The 23,742-nt window shown below is 47.5% G+C and overlaps 1 protein-coding gene across 2 annotated transcripts; it reads right to left on the bottom strand.

The window, feature by feature from the left end:
• Positions 1 to 758: 758 nt before the first annotated feature.
• lin54 (lin-54 DREAM MuvB core complex component) lies at positions 759 to 17,388 on the bottom strand. Of its 2 annotated transcripts, none has more exons than XM_080477580.1 (14): positions 17,265 to 17,388; positions 13,616 to 14,352; positions 11,099 to 11,210; positions 10,872 to 11,002; positions 10,532 to 10,687; positions 10,249 to 10,450; positions 10,055 to 10,134; positions 9,770 to 9,961; positions 9,439 to 9,533; positions 8,918 to 8,989; positions 3,120 to 3,222; positions 2,754 to 2,891; positions 2,064 to 2,266; positions 759 to 1,669 (listed from the first exon to the last, which is right to left on the bottom strand). In XM_080477580.1, the coding sequence occupies exons 2-14, from the start codon at positions 14,321 to 14,323 to the stop codon at positions 1,468 to 1,470; spliced, it is 2,394 nt and encodes a 797-aa protein (XP_080333706.1). In that variant the 5' UTR covers positions 14,324 to 14,352; positions 17,265 to 17,388; the 3' UTR covers positions 759 to 1,467. The 2 variants fall into 2 exon arrangements, with proteins under 2 accessions (XP_080333706.1, XP_080333705.1); XM_080477579.1 differs by having other exon boundaries at positions 13,616 to 14,349; positions 17,265 to 17,382.
• Between the last annotated feature and the right edge of the window lie 6,354 nt (positions 17,389 to 23,742).

Raw genomic sequence — 23,742 nt, 5'->3', positions numbered from 1 at the left:
CGGGGTTTCACATGGGAGGAGGTGTGTCCACATGAGGAAGTGTGTGCGTGTGTGTAAAGGTGCACACTCACCTGCCACAGAGGAGAGAGAGAGTCAGGGTTGGTAATGGCCCTAATTTGTGTTGACCGCTCCGCTCAGCTCCGATACCCATTCATCCCTTCATCAATCACATTCATCCCTTCATCCGTCTGTGCTGCGCTGTGAGAAGTCTGTGCGGTTTGGGATCAATAAATGCACCAGAACCACCTTGGATCCAGCGTATCGGTCACCACAGCCTCCGAGCGCGTCACAAATCTACGAACCCGAGGACCCGACCTCAAACTGTCAGCGGCTGAGAGGTTGGTGAAAGAAGCGAGTCCACCTCCTTATATCATCGCGTGTGTCCGTCTTGTAGTTGGTTTGTTTGCTCTGTGACCAAACTTCTTTTAAACGACTTCCTGACTGCTGTTGGATATATTCCAGATGTTTTGAACCTGGCTCAACTATATATAACAGGTCTGGCTGAGTCTTCAAATATTTGGAACTTGAGCCTCGTTTACACAACATTTCAAGTGAAAACGCATCATTTTGGTTTCAGTAGTTTCACGTTTCCATGGGAATGTTTTGAACGTTTAGTCGACACAGAAACACTGAAAATGATGTAGATCTCATGTTTGTCCACTAGCTGGTGCTGCTGGTTGTTTTTGTAATGAACGCACACACACGTGCAGTAGAGTCACCAATTCTCTCAAAACATTCTCCATGACCTAAAACAATGTAATCAATCGACTCATTATTTTTATTTTACACCCGGAGGCGTCGTTGTAGGAGTTAGAAACACAAAGATAAAATATTCTGCTTCTGAGACGCTGCCGACAGAAAAACATGAAGTAATAAGAAATAATAAAATTAACAAATCTTAAAGCACAAAGACACGAGAGTCTTCTATGTAAGTGTTTGTATTCATCTCAAAAACATCATCACATGTTCACCTGATCGGCCGGGCCGGGAGGAGGGGGGAGGGTCGACATCGGGCTGTTGGTGAGAGTGGGCGTGTCCTTCGGTCAGGTGGGGGAGGGGTTTAATGATGACGTAACGAGTCGCACGGGTCCGAGTCGTCTTTAGCGTACAGGAAGCAGCCGACCAATAAAACCCGCTTCTGCGCTGAAGGGAGAGCCGTCCCAACTTTTCTGAGAGTCACTGAGCGTTAAGGTCGCAGTTCGGTCTGGGTCGCTGCAGAGTGTCAGCGCTCGCCATGATTACAAAATAAATATCAAAAGGTACATGTTCTGTCTACGATAAGCACGGAGAGAGAGATTACATAGAAATGACAGGAAACCTCGAAAAAGAGAAATAAAAGAAGAAAACGTGAGTTCATCTTCAGTGAAGAATCTGCTCAGTCCAACAAGTGCTGTCTGCTCCAGGAGCAGGAGGAGGAGGAGGAGGAGCAGGAGGAGGAGGAGCAGGAGGAAGAGCAGGAGCAGGAGCCTAGCAGGTCATGGAGGTGCAGTCTGCCTTGGCCTTTCCCGCCGAGCTGATGATCCTCATGAGACAGTGTCCGAACTCCTCCAGGACGAGTCGCTCCGCCTCCGGCGCCGCCTGCTGCGCCTGCTCCGCCCGCTTGGCCTGCTCCAGCAGACACTCGCACGTCGCCTCCAGCACCTCCTTCGTCACGAACGTGTATGGCAACCTGCAGGAGACACAAGGCCGAAGGAGCACATCAGAGGGGGAGGGGCCTCAACACACGCCAAAACCTGTTAGGCTCAGGAGGCTAGACGTCAGCGGCCGTTATCTTTAGGGGGCTAACTGTTAGCAGAAGTTAGGTTCAAGAAGCTAACTGTTAGCAGAAGTTAGGTTCAAGAAGCTAACTGTTAGCAGGCGTGATTTTCAGGAGGCTAACTGTTAGCAGGCGTTAGATTCAAAAGGCTAACTGCTAGAAGCTGTTAGTTTAGGGACGCTAACTGTTAGCAGGCGTTAGATTCAAAAGGCTAACTGCTAGAAGCTGTTAGTTTAGGGACGCTAACTGTTAGCAGCTGTTAGCCCCTGGTCCTGTGCTCAGGCCGTGTTGTGCGTGTTTCCGTTACCTCCCCCCCCCACTGGACAGGACGGGCGTTGTCCTCATCAACAGGTCGGAGATTTGTGACGACAGTTTGGTTTTTGCCGCCGTTTGTTGCTGCACTCGGACCTCGGCGGCGTCGGCCAGATGCATCAACGTCTTCCTCTCTGGACTCTCCTCAAAGTTCTTACAGCCCACACACTTACAGATCGATGAGCACATGATCTTTGCCTGTGTGTACACACACACACACACACACACACACACACACACACACACACACACACACACACACACACACACACACACACACACACACACACACACACACACACACACACACACACACACACACACACACACACACACACACACACACACACACACACACACACACACACACACACACACACACACACACACACACACACACACACACACACACACACACACACACACACACACACACACACGACCGTTAATTTCAAAATGAGGATATAACTAATTGTAATAATTGACAATACAAAGCATTGTGGTTTAGTGTGCGTGTTTGTGTGTTAATATGCGTGTGCTTTACTATTAAGGTGCGTGTGTTTATTAGTATTGTATGAGTGTGTGTGTCTTATAATGATTGTGTGTGTGCCAGTGTTAATGTGCGCATGTGTGTGTTAATATGTGTGTGTGTGTGTTAAAATGCGAGTAGGAGTGTGTGTGAGACCTCGTAGCACTCGCAGTAGTTCTTCAGACATCCCGATCGTTTACAGTTACATCCTTTGCTGTGTCGTCGGTCCGACTCGCCCTCTTTTCCTTTTCCGATCTTCGGTTTGAAAGCTTCAGGATTTCTGTCCAAACACGTCTGTACACACGCACACACACCGAGTCAGTGACACACACACACACACACACACACACACACACACACACACACACACACACACACACACACACACACACACACACACACACACACACACACACACACACACACACACACACACACACACACACACACACACACACACACACACACACACACACACACACACACACACACACACACACACACACACACACACACACACACCTTGATGGCCTTCATGCGCTCGGTCTCGTGCTCCAGGTTGTTGAAGCAGTTGTTGCAGTTGCAGTTGTTGCAGAACTCTCCGTTGGCGAAGCAGTCGCAGTACCTGAAGAACCACACACACTCTCACGTCAGCAAACAGGTTCTCCTCTGGGGGGGCGCCACATCGGCCTGATCTTGAGTTAAGCCGCGGTCCCACCGCACTTTGGCCCGTAATATTTAAATATTTCATCTGCCGTAACCCCTCCCATTGTTTTCATACGCCGCTTTGTGCTCATTGGTTGTTTAGAACAAGCAAGATGGCGCTGTGGGAGATGGCTGCCTCTCCAGTAGCTCTCCAGTCTCATTGGCTCTCCTAACTTTATAATGGCTTTTTGCTTCTCTCTACTCTTCTTGCGAAGAGGTTGTGTGACTCTTTATATGTCCTATAGATAATTTTACCTCTGACATGAAACCAGGAGCCAGTTTTCTCACTTATTCGAGAGAGGAACTGCTGGCTCTACGAACAATGGGACGAACCGGGACACGACACATCATCCCGGCGGAGCTGAGGAGGAAGCCCAGGGACTGCAAGGCTGGGGCTAAGCTAAAGGCTAACCGAGCGGACAACCGGAGGCCCTACAAACCATCGATTCCCTCCGTCATCATGGGGAACGTGAACTCGCTGCCGAACAAGATCGACGAGCTGTCCACATTGAACACCCAGCGGACCTTCAGGGAGAGCAGCTGGTTCATCTTTACAGAGACATGGCTAAACCACCTCGTACCCGATGCTAACGCGGACCTGCCAGGATTCACCGCTGTGAGAGCCAACAGAGACACGGAAGCGAGTGGTAAAAGGAAAGGTGGGGGATCATCATGTACGTAAACAACCGCTGGTGTAACCCAGGACATTTCTCTGTAAACAATGTGTGGTGTCGCCGGGACCTTGAACTGCTAGCCGTTAGCCTGCGGCCATATTAACTGCTGACGGAGTTCAGTCACCTGATCCCCGTCGGTGTCTCCATCCCACCGAGACGCAGCCATCGCATGTGAGAGGATCTACTCTGTCACAGCGAGACTACAGTAACAATACCCTGAGGCATTTATAATCATCTCAGGGGACTTCAACCGTGCACCTCTGGACTCTCCCTTGGCTGTTTTCCACCAGGTTGTTGACTGTCCTACAAGGAACAACAGGACAATAGATCTGCTGTATGCTAATGTCAGGGAAGCATACAGAGCCACACCCCTCCCCCCACTAGGGAAGTCAGATCACAACCTGGTTCACCTACAGCCACAGTACACCCCCCTGGTCCTGAAGCATCCTTTCACAACACGCTCCATCAGGAGGTGGTTCCCTGAGATGGAAAGTGTCCTGAGAGACTGCCACAACACCACGGACTGGGATGTGCTGATCAACCGACACGGCGAGGACATAGAGGGGACGACACACTGTCTGACAGACGACCTGAACTTCTGCGCAGATGTGGTCTCCCCCTGTTAAGACTGTCCGCTGTTACCCGAACAACAAGCCATGGGTAACGCGGGAAGTCAAAGCTGTCCTCAACAAGAAGAAGGCTGTCTTCAGGAGCAAAGACAGGGAGGCCATGAAGGCAGCACAGAGGGAGGTGAAACACTGTGTGAGGGAAGCTAAGGACAGCTATAGGAGAAAGGTGGAGCAGAAGCTGAGGGAGAACCACATGAGGGAGGTCTGGGAAGGTGTGAGGACCATCACAGGCAACAACAGCAAGACCAGAGTTGAGGGGGGGACAATGGAGAGGTCAAGTCAATTTCCCCAACGACCCCCCCCCCCCCCCCCCCCCCGACACCTCAACACCACCTCCTCCCCAAGAATACTGAAGACCTGCGCTACAGAGCTGGGGGAACTGCTTCAACCGGTCTTCAACCTCAGCCTGCAGCTAGGGAGAGTGCCCACCCTCTGGAAGACATCCTGCATCGTTCCGGTGCCTAAAAAGAAGCGTCCCAGCAGGCTGAACGATGACCGACCGGTGGCACTCACATCACACCTAATGAAGACGTTGGAGCGACTCTTCCTCAGCCTCCTCAGACCCCAGGTGCAACATGCCCAGGACTGCCTGCAGTTCGCCTACCAGCCAGATGGTGGTGTGGAGGATGCCATCCTCTACCTTCTACATCGGGCCCACTCCCACCTGGACAAGGGAAGTGGCACAGTTAGGATCCTCTTCCTGGACTTCTCTAGTGCCTTCAACACGATCCAACCCCTCATGCTCCAGGATAAACTAAAGACCATGGGAGTGGAACCCTACCTGGTGGCCTGGATCTCCTGCTACCTCACCGACAGGCCACAGTATGTCAGGCTGAAAGACACCACGTCTGACACTGTGATCAGCAGCACTGGAGCCCCCCAGGGCACAGTGCTGGCCCCTCTTCTCTTCACCCTGTACACCTCGGACTTCTGTTACCACTCAGAGCTGTGTCACATACAGAGATACGCTGATGACTCAGCCATCGTTGGATGCATCAGGGAGGACAGAGAGGAGGACTATCGGAGTCTGGTGGAGGGTTTTGTCATCTGTTGCCGCAGTAACCACCTGGAGTTCTACACCTCCAAGACGAAGGAGCTGGTCATAGACTTTGGGAGGTCCAGACCAAAGCCCAGACCAGTCCTACTGGAGGGAGAGGAGGTGGAGGCTGTTGTCTCCTACAAATACCTTGGACTGTGGCTGGACAATGAACTAGACTGGTCAACACACACCAGCCACCTGTACAGGAAGACACAGAGCAGACGGTCCTTCCTGAGGAGACTGCGGTCCTTCAACATCTGCAGCAAACTACTGTGGATGTTTTATCAGTCTGTTGTGACCTGTGTCCTCTTTTACACCGTGGTGCGCCGGGGACACGTCCAGACTGGACAGACTGCTCTGTAGTCGGCATGAAGCTGGACTCTCTGGGGACGGTAGCAGAAGCAAGAACAGTGAAGACACTGCTGGACATTCTGGACAATACCAGACACCCTCTGCACACCGTCATCAACAACCAGAGGAGCATGTCCAGAGAGACACTGCTTCTTCCCAAATGTGGGACGAACAGATTTAAGAACTCCTTTGTCCCTCAGGCCATCAGGCTGTACAAGTCCTCACAGGGGGGGAGGAGGGGACAGAGGACAGAAGGGAAGGAGCAGGAGCCGCTATCCACCTTACCCTCCTACATCTCACATCCCATAATGCAAACTGTGCGATACCTAATTGTCTCTTCACTGCAAATGATCCTCCTGGTTTATAATTCTGTCTGGAACCACAGAGTAGTTTAACCTTCGGCCACTTTCACTCCTATATCCTGACAGGAGTCTGATTCTTTTTGCCATTTCTATATCTAGCTAAGTTAAGGTCAGTTAAGAGTTTATATTATATTTTGTACCTTGTTCTGTAACTTATCTCTGTTGTCCTCTGTGTGCTGCTCCTGTTTATTAAGCTACTGGAACTTAAATTTCCCTGAGGGTTAGGGTTAAGTAAGCTTTTACTCTCTAGTGGAACGGTGCCACAGAGTTGGGCATGGGTGCTCTTTGCGGTACCGTAGCCTCCCGCCCCGCTCCGGCTCAGACTGCAGTGGAACCGCGGCTCTACTGCATCAGCGTCTCATCACAAACACATCTGGAGTCAACAGCTGTTTAATGCCTCTTGACCTCACACACTGCATCATAATCATCATTTCTATCGCTTTTTCCATTTTTCCATATCCCATTTTCACTGTAATTTTATGTACCGTATTTTCACGACTATAAGGCGCACATAAAAGTCTTAGATTTTCTTCAAAATGTGCGGCGCGCCCTATGGTGCAGTGCGCCCTATGTGTGTGTTGTTGTTGTAAAGCGGACGTAGTAGGGAACACCATGAGAACGTTAAAGGGGGAAGTGTGGGCGTGGATTGTATATAAATGAACGGGTATGTGCGTTATGCAGAACATCGTTGTTTTAACAACCCTGAAAATGGCGAAGAGACACGCTTATGAAGCACAGTTTAAACTGAAGGCCATCAGCTACGCGGAGGAACATGGAAATCGAGCAGCCGCGAGAGAATTTAAGATTAATGAATCGATGGTTCGCAAGTGGAGGAAGCTGGAAAACGAGCTCCGACAGGTGAAGAAGACGCAGCTGAGTTTCCGCGGACATAAGGCGAGGTGGCCCGAGTTGGAGGAAAGACTCGAGCAGTGGATCATCGCACAAAGAACGAGTGGGAGAAGCGTTTCCACGGTCACCATTCGACTAAAAGCAGTAACGCTAGCAGAAGAAATGAAAATTGAACATTTCCAAGGAGGTCCGTCTTGGTGCTTTCGTTTCATGAAACGGTGCCATTTTTCCATCCGGGCCAGAACTACGGTAGCGCAGCAACTTCCAGCGGATTATAATGAAAAGCTGGCCATCTTCCACTCCTACTGCAGCAAACACATCGCCGACAAACACATCCAGCCCAGCCACATCACTAACATGGACGAGGTGCCGCTAACTTTCGACATCCCGGTGAGTCACACTGTGGAGAAGAAGGGGACCAGCATGGTAGCGATACGCACAACGGGGTACGAAAAGTCTTCTTTTACTGTTGTGCTTGGCTGCCATGCTAATGGACAGAAACTGCCGCCTATGGTGATTTTTAAGAGAAAGACTTTGCCTAAAGAGAAGTTTCCATCAGGAGTCATCATTAAGGCAAATCAAAAGGGCTGGATGGATGAGGAAATGATGAAAGAGTGGCTGAGGGAGGTGTATGTAAGGAGAACAGGTGGTTTTTTCCACGCATCACCATCGCTGTTGATCTGTGACTCTATGCGTGCCCATCTCACAGCCGATGTGAAAAAACAAGTGAAGCAAATGAACTCTGAGCTTGCTGTCATTCCGGGAGGCCTGACAAAGGAACTCCAACCGCTGGACATCGGTGTGAAACGGCCGTTCAAAGTAAGGCTGCGAGCGGCGTGGGAGCGATGGATGACCGATGGAGGCCACAGTTTCACTAAGAGTGGAAGGCAGCGCCGGGCAAGTTACGCCACAATTTGCAAATGGATTGTAGATGCTTGGGCTAGCGTGTCTGCTGGCACTGTTGTTCGAGCTTTCGCAAAAGCCGGCATCATTTCCAAGGAGCCGCACGGCACGGAAAGTGACTGACAGTGAAGAAAATGAACCTGGTATGTTTGATGGAGATTTAGCGCAGCTGTTCAATTCAGAAACAGAGGATGAGGAGTTTGATGGGTTTGATTGATGACGATTACAGGTAAAAAAAATGTTAGTACTTTGTAATCAATACTTAAATAAAGCACAACCAAACTCAGTTTTGCTCCCGCTCTATTCTTAAATACGCACACTTGTATGCTTGTGTGTGTTGTTGTAATGCGGACACCATGAGAACGTTAAAGGGGGAAGTGTGGGCATGGAACCCGCGCCCTATGAGCAGGTGCGCCTTATGTGTGTGTTAAATGCAGTAATGGCACACATAACTGAGACTGCGCCTTTTAGTACGGTGCACCTTTTGGTCGTGAAAATACGGTAGATTTGAAACCTACAATTTTGCCTTTTCTTAACTTATTTAATTTATTCGATTCACGGCTATGAAATAGTGCCGTTAGAATGGAAGTGTGATTGATGTTTTTATGTTTTCTTTTGATGAGCTGCGGGAGAGTGGGATTTCCCTTCGGGATCAAGAAAGTTCTATCCATCTATCTCGCTATCTATCCATCTATCTCGCTATCTATCCACCAATTCCGCTATCTATCCACCTATCTATCTCACTATCCATCCATCTATCTATCCATCTATGGACGAATCGAGAAGCGACAGTTCAAACGTGACTCACAGCTTCAGACACTGAGACTTGGTACAGTTACAGGGTTTCCTCGGTCTCGACGACGTTTCTGCAGCCGGTAACCTGGAGGCACAGAGACATTGTGAAACTACGACAGAATCAGAGAGAATCAGAGAGAACCAGAGAGATCTAGAAAACCAGAGAAACAGAGAGAATCAGAAAGAATCGGAGAGAACCAGAAAGAATCAAAGGATCAGAGAGGACCAGGGAGGACTATAGAACCAGAGAGCGCTAGAAAACCTGAGAACCAGAGGAAAGCTGAGAACCAGGAAGGACGAGAGAAAGAGAGAATCAGAGAACCAGAGAGAGCCAGAAAACCAGAGAATCAGAAAGAGTTAGAGAACCAGAGAAAATCAGAGAACCAGGGAGAATCAGAAAAAATCGGAGCGAACCAAAGAGAACTTTGAAACATCCACAGAAAGACTAAAACTCCCAAACTGTTCTCAGATGTTCTACAGGAACCATTCACTGACTGAACCATTCACTGACTGAACCTTCAGACCGGTTCTCACCCGTTGACCGGAAGTCTGGCCTGGGTCTGGATCCCCGGGGCTGCTTGGAAACTGGAGCTGCTGCTGGCGAGCGTCACAAATGGAGACTGTTGGAGCTGCAGAGACCCAGAGAACAAGTGGAACCTTCAGCCGAGTCCAGCGGGAGGTCCTGGTGCTAAAAGAATCGGGTGTCCACCAGAGGGTTCTGGTGCTAAAAGAACCAGGAGTCCACTGGGCGGTTCTGGTGCTAAAAGAACCAGAAGTCCACTGGGAGGTTCTGGTGCTAAAGGAACCAGGAGTCCACCGGGTGATTCTGGTGCTAAAGGACCCAACTCATTGGAAGAACGCTGACCTGCGTGACATACTGCGCCGGCACCACGGCGTAGCCCATGTTCCCCGCCCCGGGCGCCGGTGCCAGCACGGTGCCGGGCGGCAGGTTGGTGAAGTTGGGCTGGATCTGCGGCAGCGGTGTGGCCGGCATGATGAGGCGCTGCTGGGTCTGCGGGGCGCTCACCACCTGCGCCGTGGAACTCTTCGGTGCCACCTGCAGGAGAACGGATGTGAGTGCCGGTCCAGATGGAGCTTTGAGTTGCTGGTGAGGACGCCGAGCGAGGGAGAGGGGGTGGGGGGGTCTAACCTGCTTGACTGTCTGCGCCGGGACGATAGGGACAGACATCCGGACCGCTCCAGCGCTCACCACCATTGGTTTAGCTGCACCTGATCAACAACCATAGTCACAATCCAACAGGAGGAACCTGAACGCAACAAGATGCTAAGACTCCCCCGAGAACTCACCCACTCACTCACTCACTCACCCACTCACTCACTCACCGGTCTGCATGGAGCTGGTGCTGGGCCCGCTGGCTGGCCCCGTGCTGCTGGCCGTACTCGTGGTGACCAGCCTCACATAGTGGAAGCGGCTCCCCGGGACCTGGATCTGCTGCACGTTGGGCTGAGCGGCCAGAGGGATGATGGTCTTGAACTGGGACCCCCCGACTCCGCCCACCGCCATGGACTGCCCCGGTTTGACACCCTGCAGGGGGCAGACGGCAGAGAAGTGAGTGTGGAGTCCGGTGGTCGGTCCCGGTCCGCCGAACGCTCAGAGATCCTTCACCTGCGCCGACGTCTGGCTGGTCTGGATCTTTACTGGGGAACCGGCCGTGGTCTGCTGGACTGTGAGGATCTGCTGGCCAAGAGCCACGTTCACCGGCAGAGTCACCGACTTCTGAGAAGCGTTGGAGGAGGGGGAGGCCACCGAGACCACCGTCACCTGTCGGAGCCAACGGGACACAACAGAGCGTGAAGCTGGATGAACAGCAACTCCGACCCCACAAGAAGGGAGTCACGAGAACCAGAACACCAACGCTCTGGATTATTTTCATTCTCAACCGTTGGATGCTTTTTTAAAAAATTGTTTTTTCCCCGTTTCCACGGAGTCTGAGCTTGTTGAGAACCTTGCTGGGCGTCTTCAGCGGAGAGATGGCGATCTTCTTGCCCGGGAGGCTCTGCAGGCTGGTGCTGTGTGGCTCTGACAGGGTGATTGTCCTGGGGGGAATCACTGGGGAGGACTGGGTGAGGACTCGTCCTGTAGACAGAAGGCAGGAGGAGTCAGCAGCTGTGGGGGAGGGGCATCACAGAAGACACGTCCCCTGGGATGAGGGGCCTGTATGGGGCCTCTGACCTGTGATGACAGGAGGAACCGACGTCTGAGGACTCAGACCTTTACTGTTGACCGTTTTCGCGATGATCAACTTGATTGGAGCTGCAGAGAAAGCCGGGTTTTTCTTTGCAATCTGAGAAGGAAACAAAATCTGAGCCGAGCGTCATGTGACTGGTTCACGTATCAAGTTCATAGAACGTTACGTCAGTTAGAGGAGGAAGATGCTCTATAATCTGGATGTTAGAGGAGGAAGATGCACTAAAATCTGGATGTTAGAGGTGGAAGATGCTCCATAATCTGGATGTACAAGGGGGAGATGCTCTATAATCTGGATGTTAGAGGGGGAGCTCTATAATCTGGATATTAGAGGAGGACGGTGCTCTATAATCTGGATGTTGGGGGTAGGTGCTCTATAACCTTGATGTTAGAGGAGGAAGATGCTCTATAATCTGTTGTTTGTGGATGAAGGTGCTCTATAATTTGATGTTAGAGGGGGTGCTCTATAATCTGGAGGTCAGAGGAGGGAGATGCTCTATAATCTGATGTTAGTAATGACAAGAAGAAGAAAAAGCAACCAACACAGATAAATTACCATCGGTAACACAGTGAATTAGAAAGAAAAGCTAACTGCTCGTTTAAATGGTAAATGGACTAACTTATAGCGCCTTCTTGCTAACAGCAGCCCCAAAATGCTTAACATGGTTCATCACATTCACCCATTCAAACTAGGGCTGAACCATTGATTGCATTAGCGATAATATCGCGATATGATAACACAGGCTTTTCTAATCTCAAGGGCGGCGATTTGACTGCTCACGTGATCTGGTCACGTGACGGCTTGCGTGTCCTGCGCGTGTCCTGCGCCCACATGTACGTGGTGAGCGAGCGGAGCAGAGCAGCAGGGTGACAAGTCAAGTCAAGTGAACCTGTAGCACGATGGCCTCAGGCTCCACAGAAGCTGACACTACAGAAAGTTTAGGAGCAAAGAGGAGCAGCACCTCAGTTGTGTGGATTTATTTTGGCGGCACAACGTCAGGTACTGTGCAGAACCCGCCTCGCTGCTGCTGCTGCCTCACGAGGGAACACTACCAACCTTTATCAACACTTAAAAAAACACCACAAAACCATGTACCATAGTTGCACGGCTAAAACACCAGCGACCACTGCTTCAACTTCAAGTAAGCAAAGTACCAGCCGACAGGCTCACTGACAGAACTGTTGGAAAGTATTTCTCCGTATGAACATCATTCGAAACGGCAGCTGGAAATAACTCCGACCATAACGGAGTTCAGAGGAAAAGATATGATGCCCATTCCAGGGCTCCACATTAAGGACTGTCCGAACATCTGGGGCTGGTAAAAGTTTTGCTCGGGGAAGTGAATCATCTGCCCACGTTCCCCGAACGGCTCCTGGTTTTTAGGGATGGAGCCGATCCGATCCGGGATCGGGTTCTGATACCAACATAATTCACGGATCAGAAATTTCCGATCCAACCTGCGGAGATTTCTGATCCATGAAGCCTCGTCTGCTTCATGTTACTGAAATGACTCCACATTGTTTCCCTACAGCGCCCTCCAGTGGCCCGGCATACTAACTACATTGTTGTCTCTGTGTCCGCTGCTGCAGTGGAAACACACTCCTTTTTTTTTGCGGATTAGGTGTTGTCACGTGAAACGTTGTCGTGTAAACAGGGCCTAAATGTTTCAGTACTATGTCAGAATGTGCATGGGTACTCTCATGGAAAGAAGTTAAATTGTAAAAATAATTTGTGAAATTATGTTTGTCTAGTAATTTATTGGAGTCATATATGCCTGACGTTTATTCAAAAAACAATTACAGAAACATATTACAATGTATTTATTGGTCGAATTCATACTTTACCCAAGCTTATAGATTTCCATTAAACTTCGGGCAAGTAAAACGTTGTAAGCACTTGCCCGAAGGTCACAGTATTTAGTAAGTTTACAACCGTAATTGAAGTAGAAGATAAATAAACTGTCTTTCATATTAATACATGCTTCATTTGACTTTAACATAAGCCTCGCCTATAAGAAAGAACAAGTTATGTCTAATAGATCTGATATTGTTTATTATAATACTGATTGATTTATTGCTTGTGTTTGTTGAAAAGTACATAAGAGAACCTTGAAAATAAAATCGCATATTAAATCACAATATTGAGGAAAAAAATCGCAATTACATTATTTTCCAAAATGGTTCAGCCCTAATTCACACACACATTGGAGGCTGCAGCCGAGCAAGGCACTGTCACTCCAATGGGGGCAGTTTGGGGTTCAGTGTCTTGCTCAGGGACCCCCAGTGCATGTTTTTGGGAATGTGGGAGGAAACCAGAGTACCCAGAGGAAAGCAACACACACACAGGGAGAACATGCAAACTCCACACAGACTGGATTTGAACCCACGACCTTGTTGCTGTGAGGTGAGAGCGTTAACCACTGCCCCACCGCGCGGGTAATTTAAATGAGGGTAATCAGCTACTGGTTAAAGTACTGGAGTAACTAATGAAGGCTGCCTCACCTGTACGGTCTTGAGCTGCTGGGCCTGTAACGTGGTCAGCTGATTGGCGGCGCCGCTCACCACGGCCTTCTGCTCGGCGCGCCCTCCGATGGTGACCACTTTGAACTGTGGCGTGGGGGACTTGGGCTCGCCCAAGGCCTGTGGCCCGCCGGGCTTGTTGCCCGCGTGCGGCAGCTGCAAAACGATTGGCTGACCTGGCTTTCCGATGGCCGTGACAAGCAGCTTCTGTCCGTCCTGCTTCAGGACATGCGGTGTGGCGGCGGCAGCGGCAGCCTTGGCGGCTTCGGTGGCCACCTTGTTGAGGATGATCTGGTGGTTGGCGGCGGAGATGGTGAAGGGAGCGGTGAGCTTCTGCAGCCCGCTGGCGGTGACGCTGGTGCCAGTCATACTGTCCGTGGTCCTGGTGGTGGCGGTGGACGTGGCCAGGGCGGGCTTGAGGGTGATGAGTGGCGACGGCGTGCTGGAGATGGAGATGGAGAGCTGCCCGCCGGGGCTGAGGCTGAGCGCTGACTCCGTGGGCGCCATGAGAGTCTGTCCGGAGGCGCCGTCCTCGGGACACAGGCGCAGAGAGTCTGTGGGCGTGTCTGTTTCCATGGGGACCGAGGCGTCGCCGCCGCACGGCTGGGAGTGAGGCGCGTCCTCGATGGCCTCAGTGTCCATGATCTCATCGGGAAGGAGGCTGTTGAGCTCCGGCGACACGACGTCCATGTCTGCTGGCGTTCAGCTGCTCGTCACTGCTGAACAACCAGGAGGTCACTTTACTTCATCAACACAGGAAGTACAATTACTTTAAACTGGGGACCAATTCACTTTAAAAGATATATATAAATTCATCCTAAAAGTACGAGTATCCCCAAATAGCAGGTAATGACAGTAATGTGACTACTTGACATTTGTTACTTTCACTCCTTATGATACAAGTGTTGCAAATTGTACTGAAGCATGAGTGATACTCAAAACTAAAAGTACTCTATAGCACTGTTTAATGGCAGTCACTTGAGGTATTCTTTTCCTAGGAATATGCTTGTTACTTCCATACAGAATGATTAAAAAAGTAGCTGATTACATGATGCAATTTGTACTCACAGCATCTAGTTACAGTTACTTGAGTATTTCTATCTCTAAAAGTACACATTTGGGAAAAAATTCTTACTTTTTTACTTTCACTACTTTATCATATATGATAGTAATAGTAGTGATTACAAGGTGCAATCTGTCAAGCATGAGCGTCATTCTCTATTTGAAAAGAATACCAAAGAGTACACATTTAACTATAGTAAATCAAGTTACTCTTCCTGTGTATCCATGTAACTTCCACAGAGTATGATAGTAAATGTAGTGGGTTACATAGTGTAATCTCAACTCACTGAATGAAAAGTCCAAAAGCAAACAAACACAAGATCTAGTTACAGTAACTCCAGTATTTCTGAGTAAAAATTACATTCCTAAATACAACCTGATTAAAGTAATGTGATCACTTGACATTCGTCACTTCCACTCCTTGTCATAGAAAAAGTAGTGGATTACAAGGTGTAATCTGTAGTCAGGCATGCCTGTCATCCTAAAACAAAACAAGAATCGTTATTTTGCACTTCTGAGTACTGTGCAGTCAATATAAACTCAGGTTCGCTGGCCTCCACGTGACGTGTCCACCTGAGCGCAGCGGTCACGTGACGGAAGGAGGCAGGCGCGGGGGTGGAGGTTGTGAGGTGTGCGGGGGTCTGACAGCTGTTCCCGGTTTAAGCTGCTAAAATGCACCGATCACCTCCGGCGGAGCTTTACCCGTCCCCACCACACGGAGGCGGGATGAAATAAACCCGAGCAGCCCCCGGGCCTGCCCCCCGGTGAAAGAGGGCTTCTGCCCGGCTGAGCTTCTATTTCAGGCCCCGGGTTGGATTTCGAAAGATCCGCCATTTTTCCTCCGTCATCAGCTCGGTTAGCTCCCCGGCTAACGCCGCCGGAGGAGGGGACACGGCTAAAAACCCTCCCCCGGCCGGCTGAGGCTCTCCCCCGCAGGATTCTCCGCAAAACCCCGCAGCTGCGGATCAAACCGCGGACCCCAGGCCGAGAAAACAACTCTTTACTGGGAGTGTGAAGACGTAAACAATGGTAGCCTCCATGAGTCCTCCTGTCACTCTGGTTATAACTAACCTGGTCAGAGTACTTGTTAAAGCAGCATAACTAGTCTTAACCCAGGTTTTATATAACCAGGGATCAAACTCCACGGCCCATACACAACCAGGGCTTTTCCCCAGGTTAAGTCTAACCCGAGTTTGAGATACTAGTTAACATAACATAATTAGTCCTAAACCCAAGTTTGCTATAACCAGGGATAAACTTGGGCTACTTGCATTATAGTGGTAGAAGTAGGTCTAGAGATAAACACCTGTCAAAATAAAACTCTGAGGATGTCCTACAAAGTTAGAGGATGTTTATAATTAGTTATATTGTGGTAACCTAGTACATAAATCCCGGGTTTGATGTAACCTGGAAGAAAGCTTGGCAGTGAATGGATATCCCAGAATATATCAAACTTGAGTTTTAGATATTAGTCAACATAACATAACTAGTCTTAAACTCAGGTTTGATATAACCAGGGATTAACTTTGGCTGGATGCAGGGAAAATAGTGGAATAAAGTCACATTATAGTAGTAAAAGTAGACCTGGAGTGTCTTAATAAGAAAGTATGTGGCTGTTGCACTAGTTACTATGATATACTCGTTAAACTAGTTAAAAACATCCAATAGCCTAAGAAAACATCCACATGTTCTTATTTAGAAATGCAATTATCTCTGGATCTCCTTTTACTATTATGCGATTTTTAAGCCACTATTTTCCAAGGTTATTTCCCTGGTTATCACAAACCTAGATACTAGTTAACTTAGTAGAACTAGTCTTAAACCTAGGTTATATCTAGCCTGGCATTTAGATAATAGTTAGTGTAGTGTAACTAGATATAAACACGGTATAACCTATAAACATCCACAGACAACGTTCATCCCTGTTATATCTAACCTGGCATTTAGAGTCTAGTCACTTTAACTAGTTATAAACAACGATAGAAGCTAGTTAAACGTCCACAGACATTCTTATTGAGACACACGCTAAAGCTCCAGATGTATTCTCTATTATGTGATTTTTGTCTTTTACTTTCCAGCTTAAAAAACTGTTTCTCCGCTTTAATTCAGTGATATCGTGTTTTTCCAGCTGTTCATACACGAAACGAGAGGATTGTGGTGTCTGGAGACATAAATAATAAAAGAATAAGTGATATAAAAAGCAGGTTTTGTGTTTTTGTCGCTTCACCAGCTCGTCAAAACAACTAAGTTAGCCTGTCTTTCCCTCTGAGCTGAACTGTTCACATCTGTCCTCTACACTCAGAAAACTGGACTTATGGTCGCGGTGCTGTTCAAACCAGAAGCAGAACTAGAACCAGAAGCTCCATCCTCATCCTCCTCCTCCTCCTCCTCCTCCTCTTCATCTTCCTCCGAACTTGCTGAGCTTGCTAACCCAAGCTAGCTAGCACAACATTAATGTTGCTCGGCTCCGGGAGCGCGTGCGGCTCTCCGCCGGCTCTCCGCGGGCTCTCCCGCCCGGGTGCGATGCGCTCGGACCGGGCGAGAGGAGCCGACGTGCGCTCAAGCTTACCCGAGATCCGGACGCCGCGCTGCGCTTCCAGGGAAAACCGAGGAGAGGAAAAAGCGATTGTTCAAAATACCGCGCCGAGCGCCATTCCTGCCTGACATTTCACAGGCCGGCCACGCCCTCCAAACGCTGCGTCACTGTGACGTCACGCTTAAAGGCACAGCGGCCCGTGAACACGCGCACACAAAAGTCCTCCCCTTTCTTTCTTTCTTTCTTTCTTTCTTTCTTTCTTTCTTTCTTTCTTTCTTTCTTTCTTTCTTCATATATATATATAATGCACAGGGATAAGTATTTCATTCTTCACGACAATAGAATATTTACATTGTTTATTGTTTATTGTTTATTGTTTATTGTTTATTGTTTATTACGATCCCCATTAGCTCCCACAAAGTGGTTGCTAGTCTTCCTGGGGTCCAATGTTAAAAATAAAAATTACATTTCACCAAACATAAAAAAATGCATAAAAACACATCACGGTGGTAATAATAATAATAATAATAATAATAATAATAATAATAATAATAAATCTTTACACAACATGCAGTGGAACAAAACAGTTAATGATTATATTTTATATAGAGGTACTTTTATCTTCCTTTTATAAAACAAATTTTTTTTTGTGTCTCTGATATTAAAATGAAGTGAGTTCCAGGCCTTTGCTTCTCTGTAAGCAATAGCTGTTTTCATGCAGTTAGTTTTGTGCCAAATCCCCTGATGTCACTTGGCGAGTCAAATAATTGTGACAGAAACTCTTGAATCTTCGTTTATTGTCAAAGTATCTGGGCTCTCCTTCTGTAAAAACTTCATGCATAAACATCAGAAGACTCGCTTGTAGTAGTTTTGTGTCCACCAGTAGCCAAGACAGTTTTTTATGCATCTCTGGAACATCAGTATGAAATGGACAATGAAGCACATGGAGCTGCTCGGTTCTGAGCGATCTGAAGTTTCCCTCGCTGCGTCTCTGTAGCGTTGGACCACAGTACTGGACAGTAATGAAGGTGAGACAATACAAAGCTTTGAATAACAGTTTGAAGAACAGGGGTTGGACAGTGAGCAGAACATTTCTGAGCCATAGCAGGACCTCTGCCCATCATGCCAACAGTGTGATGGATCTGATCGGACCAGAACATTGACTGGTCAGTCTCATACCCAACAGCTCGACTTTAGAGACCTGCTCTACTGCGCCCTCTAGTGAAAGATGAAGAGCATTGGAACCTGGCTGAACACACCTGATTGAATACAATGCTTTTAGTTTGGATGTGTTTCGCACTAGTTTATTAATTTTCATCCACTTCACTGCCGGGTCTCACTCCTCTTCTAGAGTGCTGCTCTACTCACATATTGTTGCTGAAGAAGAAAACAGAGTGATGTCATCAGCATACGTTACAATACTGGCTTTCATCACTGAGAGTGAAAAATCATTTATGAATATAGAAAATAAAAGTGGACCCACACAGCTCCCTTGAGGCAGACCACATGATGTCATGTTAGCATTTGACAAAGTGCCGTTAAAAAACACTCGTTGAACAGGATTAGTAAGATAAGTACTCAACCATTTCAGTGCTGTTTGAGAGAATCCATAATATTTTAGTTTTTCAATTAAAATGCCGTGGTCAATAACATCAAAGCTGCCGTGAGATCCAAAAGAACTGACTTATTTTCATCTAAGGATGTCAACCATTCATCATCATATGAGCTAGAGCCGTGTTAGTAGAACGCCCCTGTTCATATGCATGCTGAGCACTTGTAAGGAGTTTGTTTTCATTCAAATACTTCATAATTTGGTTACACAGTTTTTTTTCTAATAATTAACTGAGTATAGGGAGTCAATTAATTGGTCTGCAATTAGAACCAGTAAATTAGAACCATCTTTAGTTAGAGAAATCATTTTTGATTGTTTCCCAAGTTCTGGAAACTTTCCGCTGATGATTGAACGATTAAAGATATGACAAATTGGTTTTGTAAGCATGTTAGCAGCAACTTTAATTGTTTGTCCCGTCAAGGTTGTCAACGCCAGGAGAAGTATCCTCCGAGATACCCTTTCACAACCTTTCAACAGTCTGATCATCCACTGTCTTGAGATTAAAGATTAAAGTTGTCGGTTGAGGTCATCTATGATCTCAAACCATGAACTTTGTTGGTAAAGAATTCATCGAGACATTTGGCGACATCTGCTGGCCTGGTGATAAATCTCTCCTCCAACACCACAAACCTTGGGGTTGACTTTTTCCTTTTGTACATCAGTACATTAAGTGTCTTCCACAGTATTTAGCTGTCATCAGCAAAATCACAGATCTTTTTGCTTAAAGTCATCTTTCTTTTTGTAATGGTTCAATTTGGACACATGGTTCCTTAATTTACAATAAATGTTCCGGTCCTCATGATTCCCAGATTTCTGGGCCTTATCCCCCTCCAGCATGAAAGATCTTAAATCAAATCAAATCAAATCAAACTTTATTTGTAGAGCACTTTTCATACAAAGAGAAATTGCAACACAAAGTGCTTAACAAAAAATGGAAAAAATAGAATAAAATAAAATTGAAACATGTGCACGAACACGCACACACACACACACACACACACACACACACACACACACACACACACACACACACACACACACACACACACACACACACACACACACACACACACACACACACACACACACACACACACACACACACACACACACACCACCAACCCCAACTGCCCATAACAAACTATAAAAACTGATGTAAGAGTGATGTGAAAATGGCCGGGCACTGATGATCCAGGTCAGTGGCGCCGCCAGCCGGAATCCTGTACGGTGTGTGCGTACAATCTTTTTGAAGGTGTGAAAAAAAAAAAAAATGCTAAAGGCAGTGGCGGGCCGTCAGGGCCTGCAGGGTTTCTCTACAGGCCTGAGAAAAAGATCTGATTATATATGTTGATTATATTTTCTCCATGAATTCTTATAAAATCATTGAAACGGTCTGTCTGCTTCCTCTCATAGCTCCTCCCTGTCTGTCTGCTTCCTCTCATAGCTCCTCCCTGTCTGTCTGCTTCCTCTCATAGCTCCTCCCTGTCTGTCTGCTTCCTCTCATAGCTCCTCCCTGTCTGTCTGCTTCCTCTCATAGCCCCTCCCTGTCTGTCTGCTTCCTCTCATAGCTCCTCCCTGTCTGTCTGCTTCCTCTCATAGCTCCTCCCTGTCTGTCTGCTTCCTCTCATAGCTCCTCCCTGTCTGTCTGCTTCCTCTCATAGCTCCTCCCTGTCTGCTGCTTCCAGACGTGTCCTTCCATATTAAAGCTTTTAACCAATCACAGTTCAGCCATCACCTGTTGCCGGGTAAAGAAATCTGCCTGAGGCCTTCAGATTAAATTCTGCAGGCGTCTGCAGTGTAAACGAAGAGTCAGTCGCTGCTGCTTCAACCAATCAGATTTAGATATTGACGACTCAGGACCTTCTAGAAGGCCGAGGGTGACGTCAGAATATTCAAGCCCTCTGATTGGATGGTCAGAGAGTTCACTCTCCAGCTAGCTGACTGCATCTGGAGCAGCTGCATGAACAAAATATAGTTGTGTTGATTTAATAGCGGTTTTATCAACCTACAATGGCTGAAGGAGAAGATAAAGACATTTGGTGGCAGATTTATTGTCAAAACCATTTTCAACGGGGACTTTTCCTCGAGGTCTTTGAACGCACCGCAGCGCTCAAGCATGGAGGTCTGGTGTGATTTACTAGTGCTCACTACAACTTCCATGGCAGGATTCAGGATTATGGTATTTACCATTACATTTTCAAGACCACGAAAAACTGATGACGATTGTTCATGGCCAATGTCCATGCAGGCTGCCAACATGGCTGATTTGACCTCCAACTCCGCTTTAACCCGGCGAACATCCTCCTTAGGGTCAGTGAAGTCTTGGTGAGCTCGATTACTGGCAAAGAGTCTCGGAAGAGGGACTGCGAAGCAGCCATTATTGCTTTTCCCGCACGTTCTCTGCTGCCAAGGTGCACTGTTCCTCCTGACTGTTCTCTTCCGGAGTGGTTCATGCTTGTTGACTACTTCCAACAGTTTATCCAGAAACACTGTTAAAGCAATAGTTACATCATGTTGGTCACCAACATCAGCCCATTGCAAATTGTTAATGTCTGTTAAAAAGGAATCTGGATTAAATCTTTGAAAAGACCTCCTTGTATGATCTGAACCTCTGATTTAGGCATTTTAGTTTTTCTTGATACTGCAATGAAGTCATGGTCACTCCAGCCCACAGCCCTGGATTCAGCTTTTGAACAAAGTTCAGGTACATTAGTGAATATGAGATCTATGCAAGTGGATGTTTTTCCATCATTTTTACTGAAAGACACTCTTGTGGCTCAACAATCTGAGATAGATGAGAAATACTGGTCATAACAGACATCTTCTTATACAACGGGCAATCTTTGGAAAACCAATCCACATTAAAGTCACCTAAAAAAAACACATCTTTGTTTTCATCACAGGCCCTGTCGAGGTTTTTACATCATTTATCCAAATAACATGCGTTAGAACATTGATGAATGTTCAGAGTCCTCTGATGATACACCGACTCTTTGGAGGTGAGCTGGGAAGCTGAATGTGGACAGATTAACACCCTCCCTGAGTCGGACCATTTGTCCCGTCCTGTCAAACTCACTCAGTGAATCCTTCCTCCTCAAAGCCACCTCCCTCTTCTTCCTCAAATCTTTGTCTTTGGGAAACCTTCAAAATAAAAAAGGGAGATTTGAGAGTCAAAACAAAAACCTTTTAAAAAAGAGATTCAGCTTATTTTCTCCTTCTTTGCTTTTTTCTTCCTTCAATTTTCTTACAACCTTTCATCAACAAAACTCTTATTTTGATGCATAAATGTTGATAATAAACCAAAGCTGCTGAAACTGTAGTAAACCTGTTTCAGTCTCTTCTCCAGTCACATGTAGTCAGTGTCTCTCAGTCAGTGTCTCTCAGTCAGTGTCTCTCAGTCAGTGTCTCTCGGTCAGTCTGTCTCAGTCAGTGTCTCTCAGTCAGTGTCTCTCAGTCAGTCTGTCTCAGTCAGTCTGTCTCAGTCAGTGTCTCTCAGTCAGTGTCTCTCGGTCAGTGTTTCTCAGTCAGTGTCTCTCAGTCAGTGTCTCTCAGTCAGTCTGTCTCAGTCAGTCTGTCTCAGTCAGTGTCTCTCAGTCAGTGTCTCTCGGTCAGTGTTTCTCAGTCAGTGTCTCTCGGTCAGTGTCTCTCGGTCAGTCTGTCTCAGTCAGTGTCTCTCGGTCAATCTGTCTCAGTCAGTGTCTCTCACTCAGTGTTTCTCAGTCAGTGTCTCTCGGTCAGTCTGTCTCAGTCAGTGTCTCTCAGTCAGTCTGTCTCAGTCAGTGTCTCTCAGTCAGTGTCTCTCAGTCAGTGTCTCTCAGTCAGTGTTTCTCAGTCAGTGTCTCTCGGTCAGTGTCTCTCGGTCAGTGTCTCTCAGTCAGTGTCTCTCGGTCAGTGTCTCTCAGTCAGTGTTTCTCAGTCAGTGTTTCTCGGTCAGTGTCTCTCGGTCAGTGAGGAGGAGGAGACATGAGAGGAATCTCACTCCTGTTAGGGTGAAAGAATTACATGTGAACAATCCAGCCTGTGTCACCTGGTACAAGGTGCTGCTCCATGTTATACCACCAATATTTGGTTTATTTCTACAATAACATTCTTGAGTCAGTTGTAATCTTAGTCTGTATTGTGGAACATTTGATTTATAAAGTCCTAGTTGGACTAATAGCAGGTGAACAAGCTGTAAACAAAGTCCAGCTCATGACAGCTGCTATGAGTTCATTGGTGGACAGAAATACACAACAATACATTTATATTCACAAAATTCAAACAATAAGAATGTTTCATCTTACCTGTGAAAAGTAACCCAAGAGCCCTGCTTTCTGCAGGCTGGCGATTTGTACAGGAATACTCCACATGGTGCTCTGGGTCTAGAGGTACGTCCGAATTGTCCCTCCTATCTCCTGAACTATCGACTTCTCCTGAACCCCGGAAGTGTTTAGTGTGGCGGCCATGATGAGGAATGTCTGAATTCTCAATAAGCAAAGGAAAGGAGGCTCTTTGCTTCCTTTAGAACCTCCTTTAGCTTAGGAACCACTGATGCTTCCTATAGAACCTCCTTTAGCCTAGGAACCACTGATGCTTCCTTTAGAACCTCCTTTAGCCTAGGAACCACTGATGCTTCCTTTAGAACCTCCTTTAGCCTAGGAACCACTGATGCTTCCTTTAGAACCTCCTTTAGCCTAGGAACCACTGATGCTTCCTTTAGAACCTCCTTTAGCCTAGGAACCACTGATGCTTCCTTTAGAACCTCCTTTAGCTTAGGAACCACTGATGCTTCCTTTAGAACCTCCTTTAGCCTAGGAACCACTGATGCTTCCTTTAGAACCTCCTTTAGCCTAGGAACCACTGATGCTTCCTTTACCAAAGGAGACCAGCTCATGTTCCCCCACAATTCCTTGCGGCGAC

This window comes from Lipophrys pholis (assembly GCF_963383615.2).
Source record: "Lipophrys pholis genome assembly, chromosome: 12".
Classification (NCBI taxonomy): Eukaryota; Metazoa; Chordata; class Actinopteri; order Blenniiformes; family Blenniidae; genus Lipophrys; species Lipophrys pholis.
Note: the sequence above shows the minus strand (reverse complement) of the source record. Positions and strands in the feature narration are given on the sequence as shown.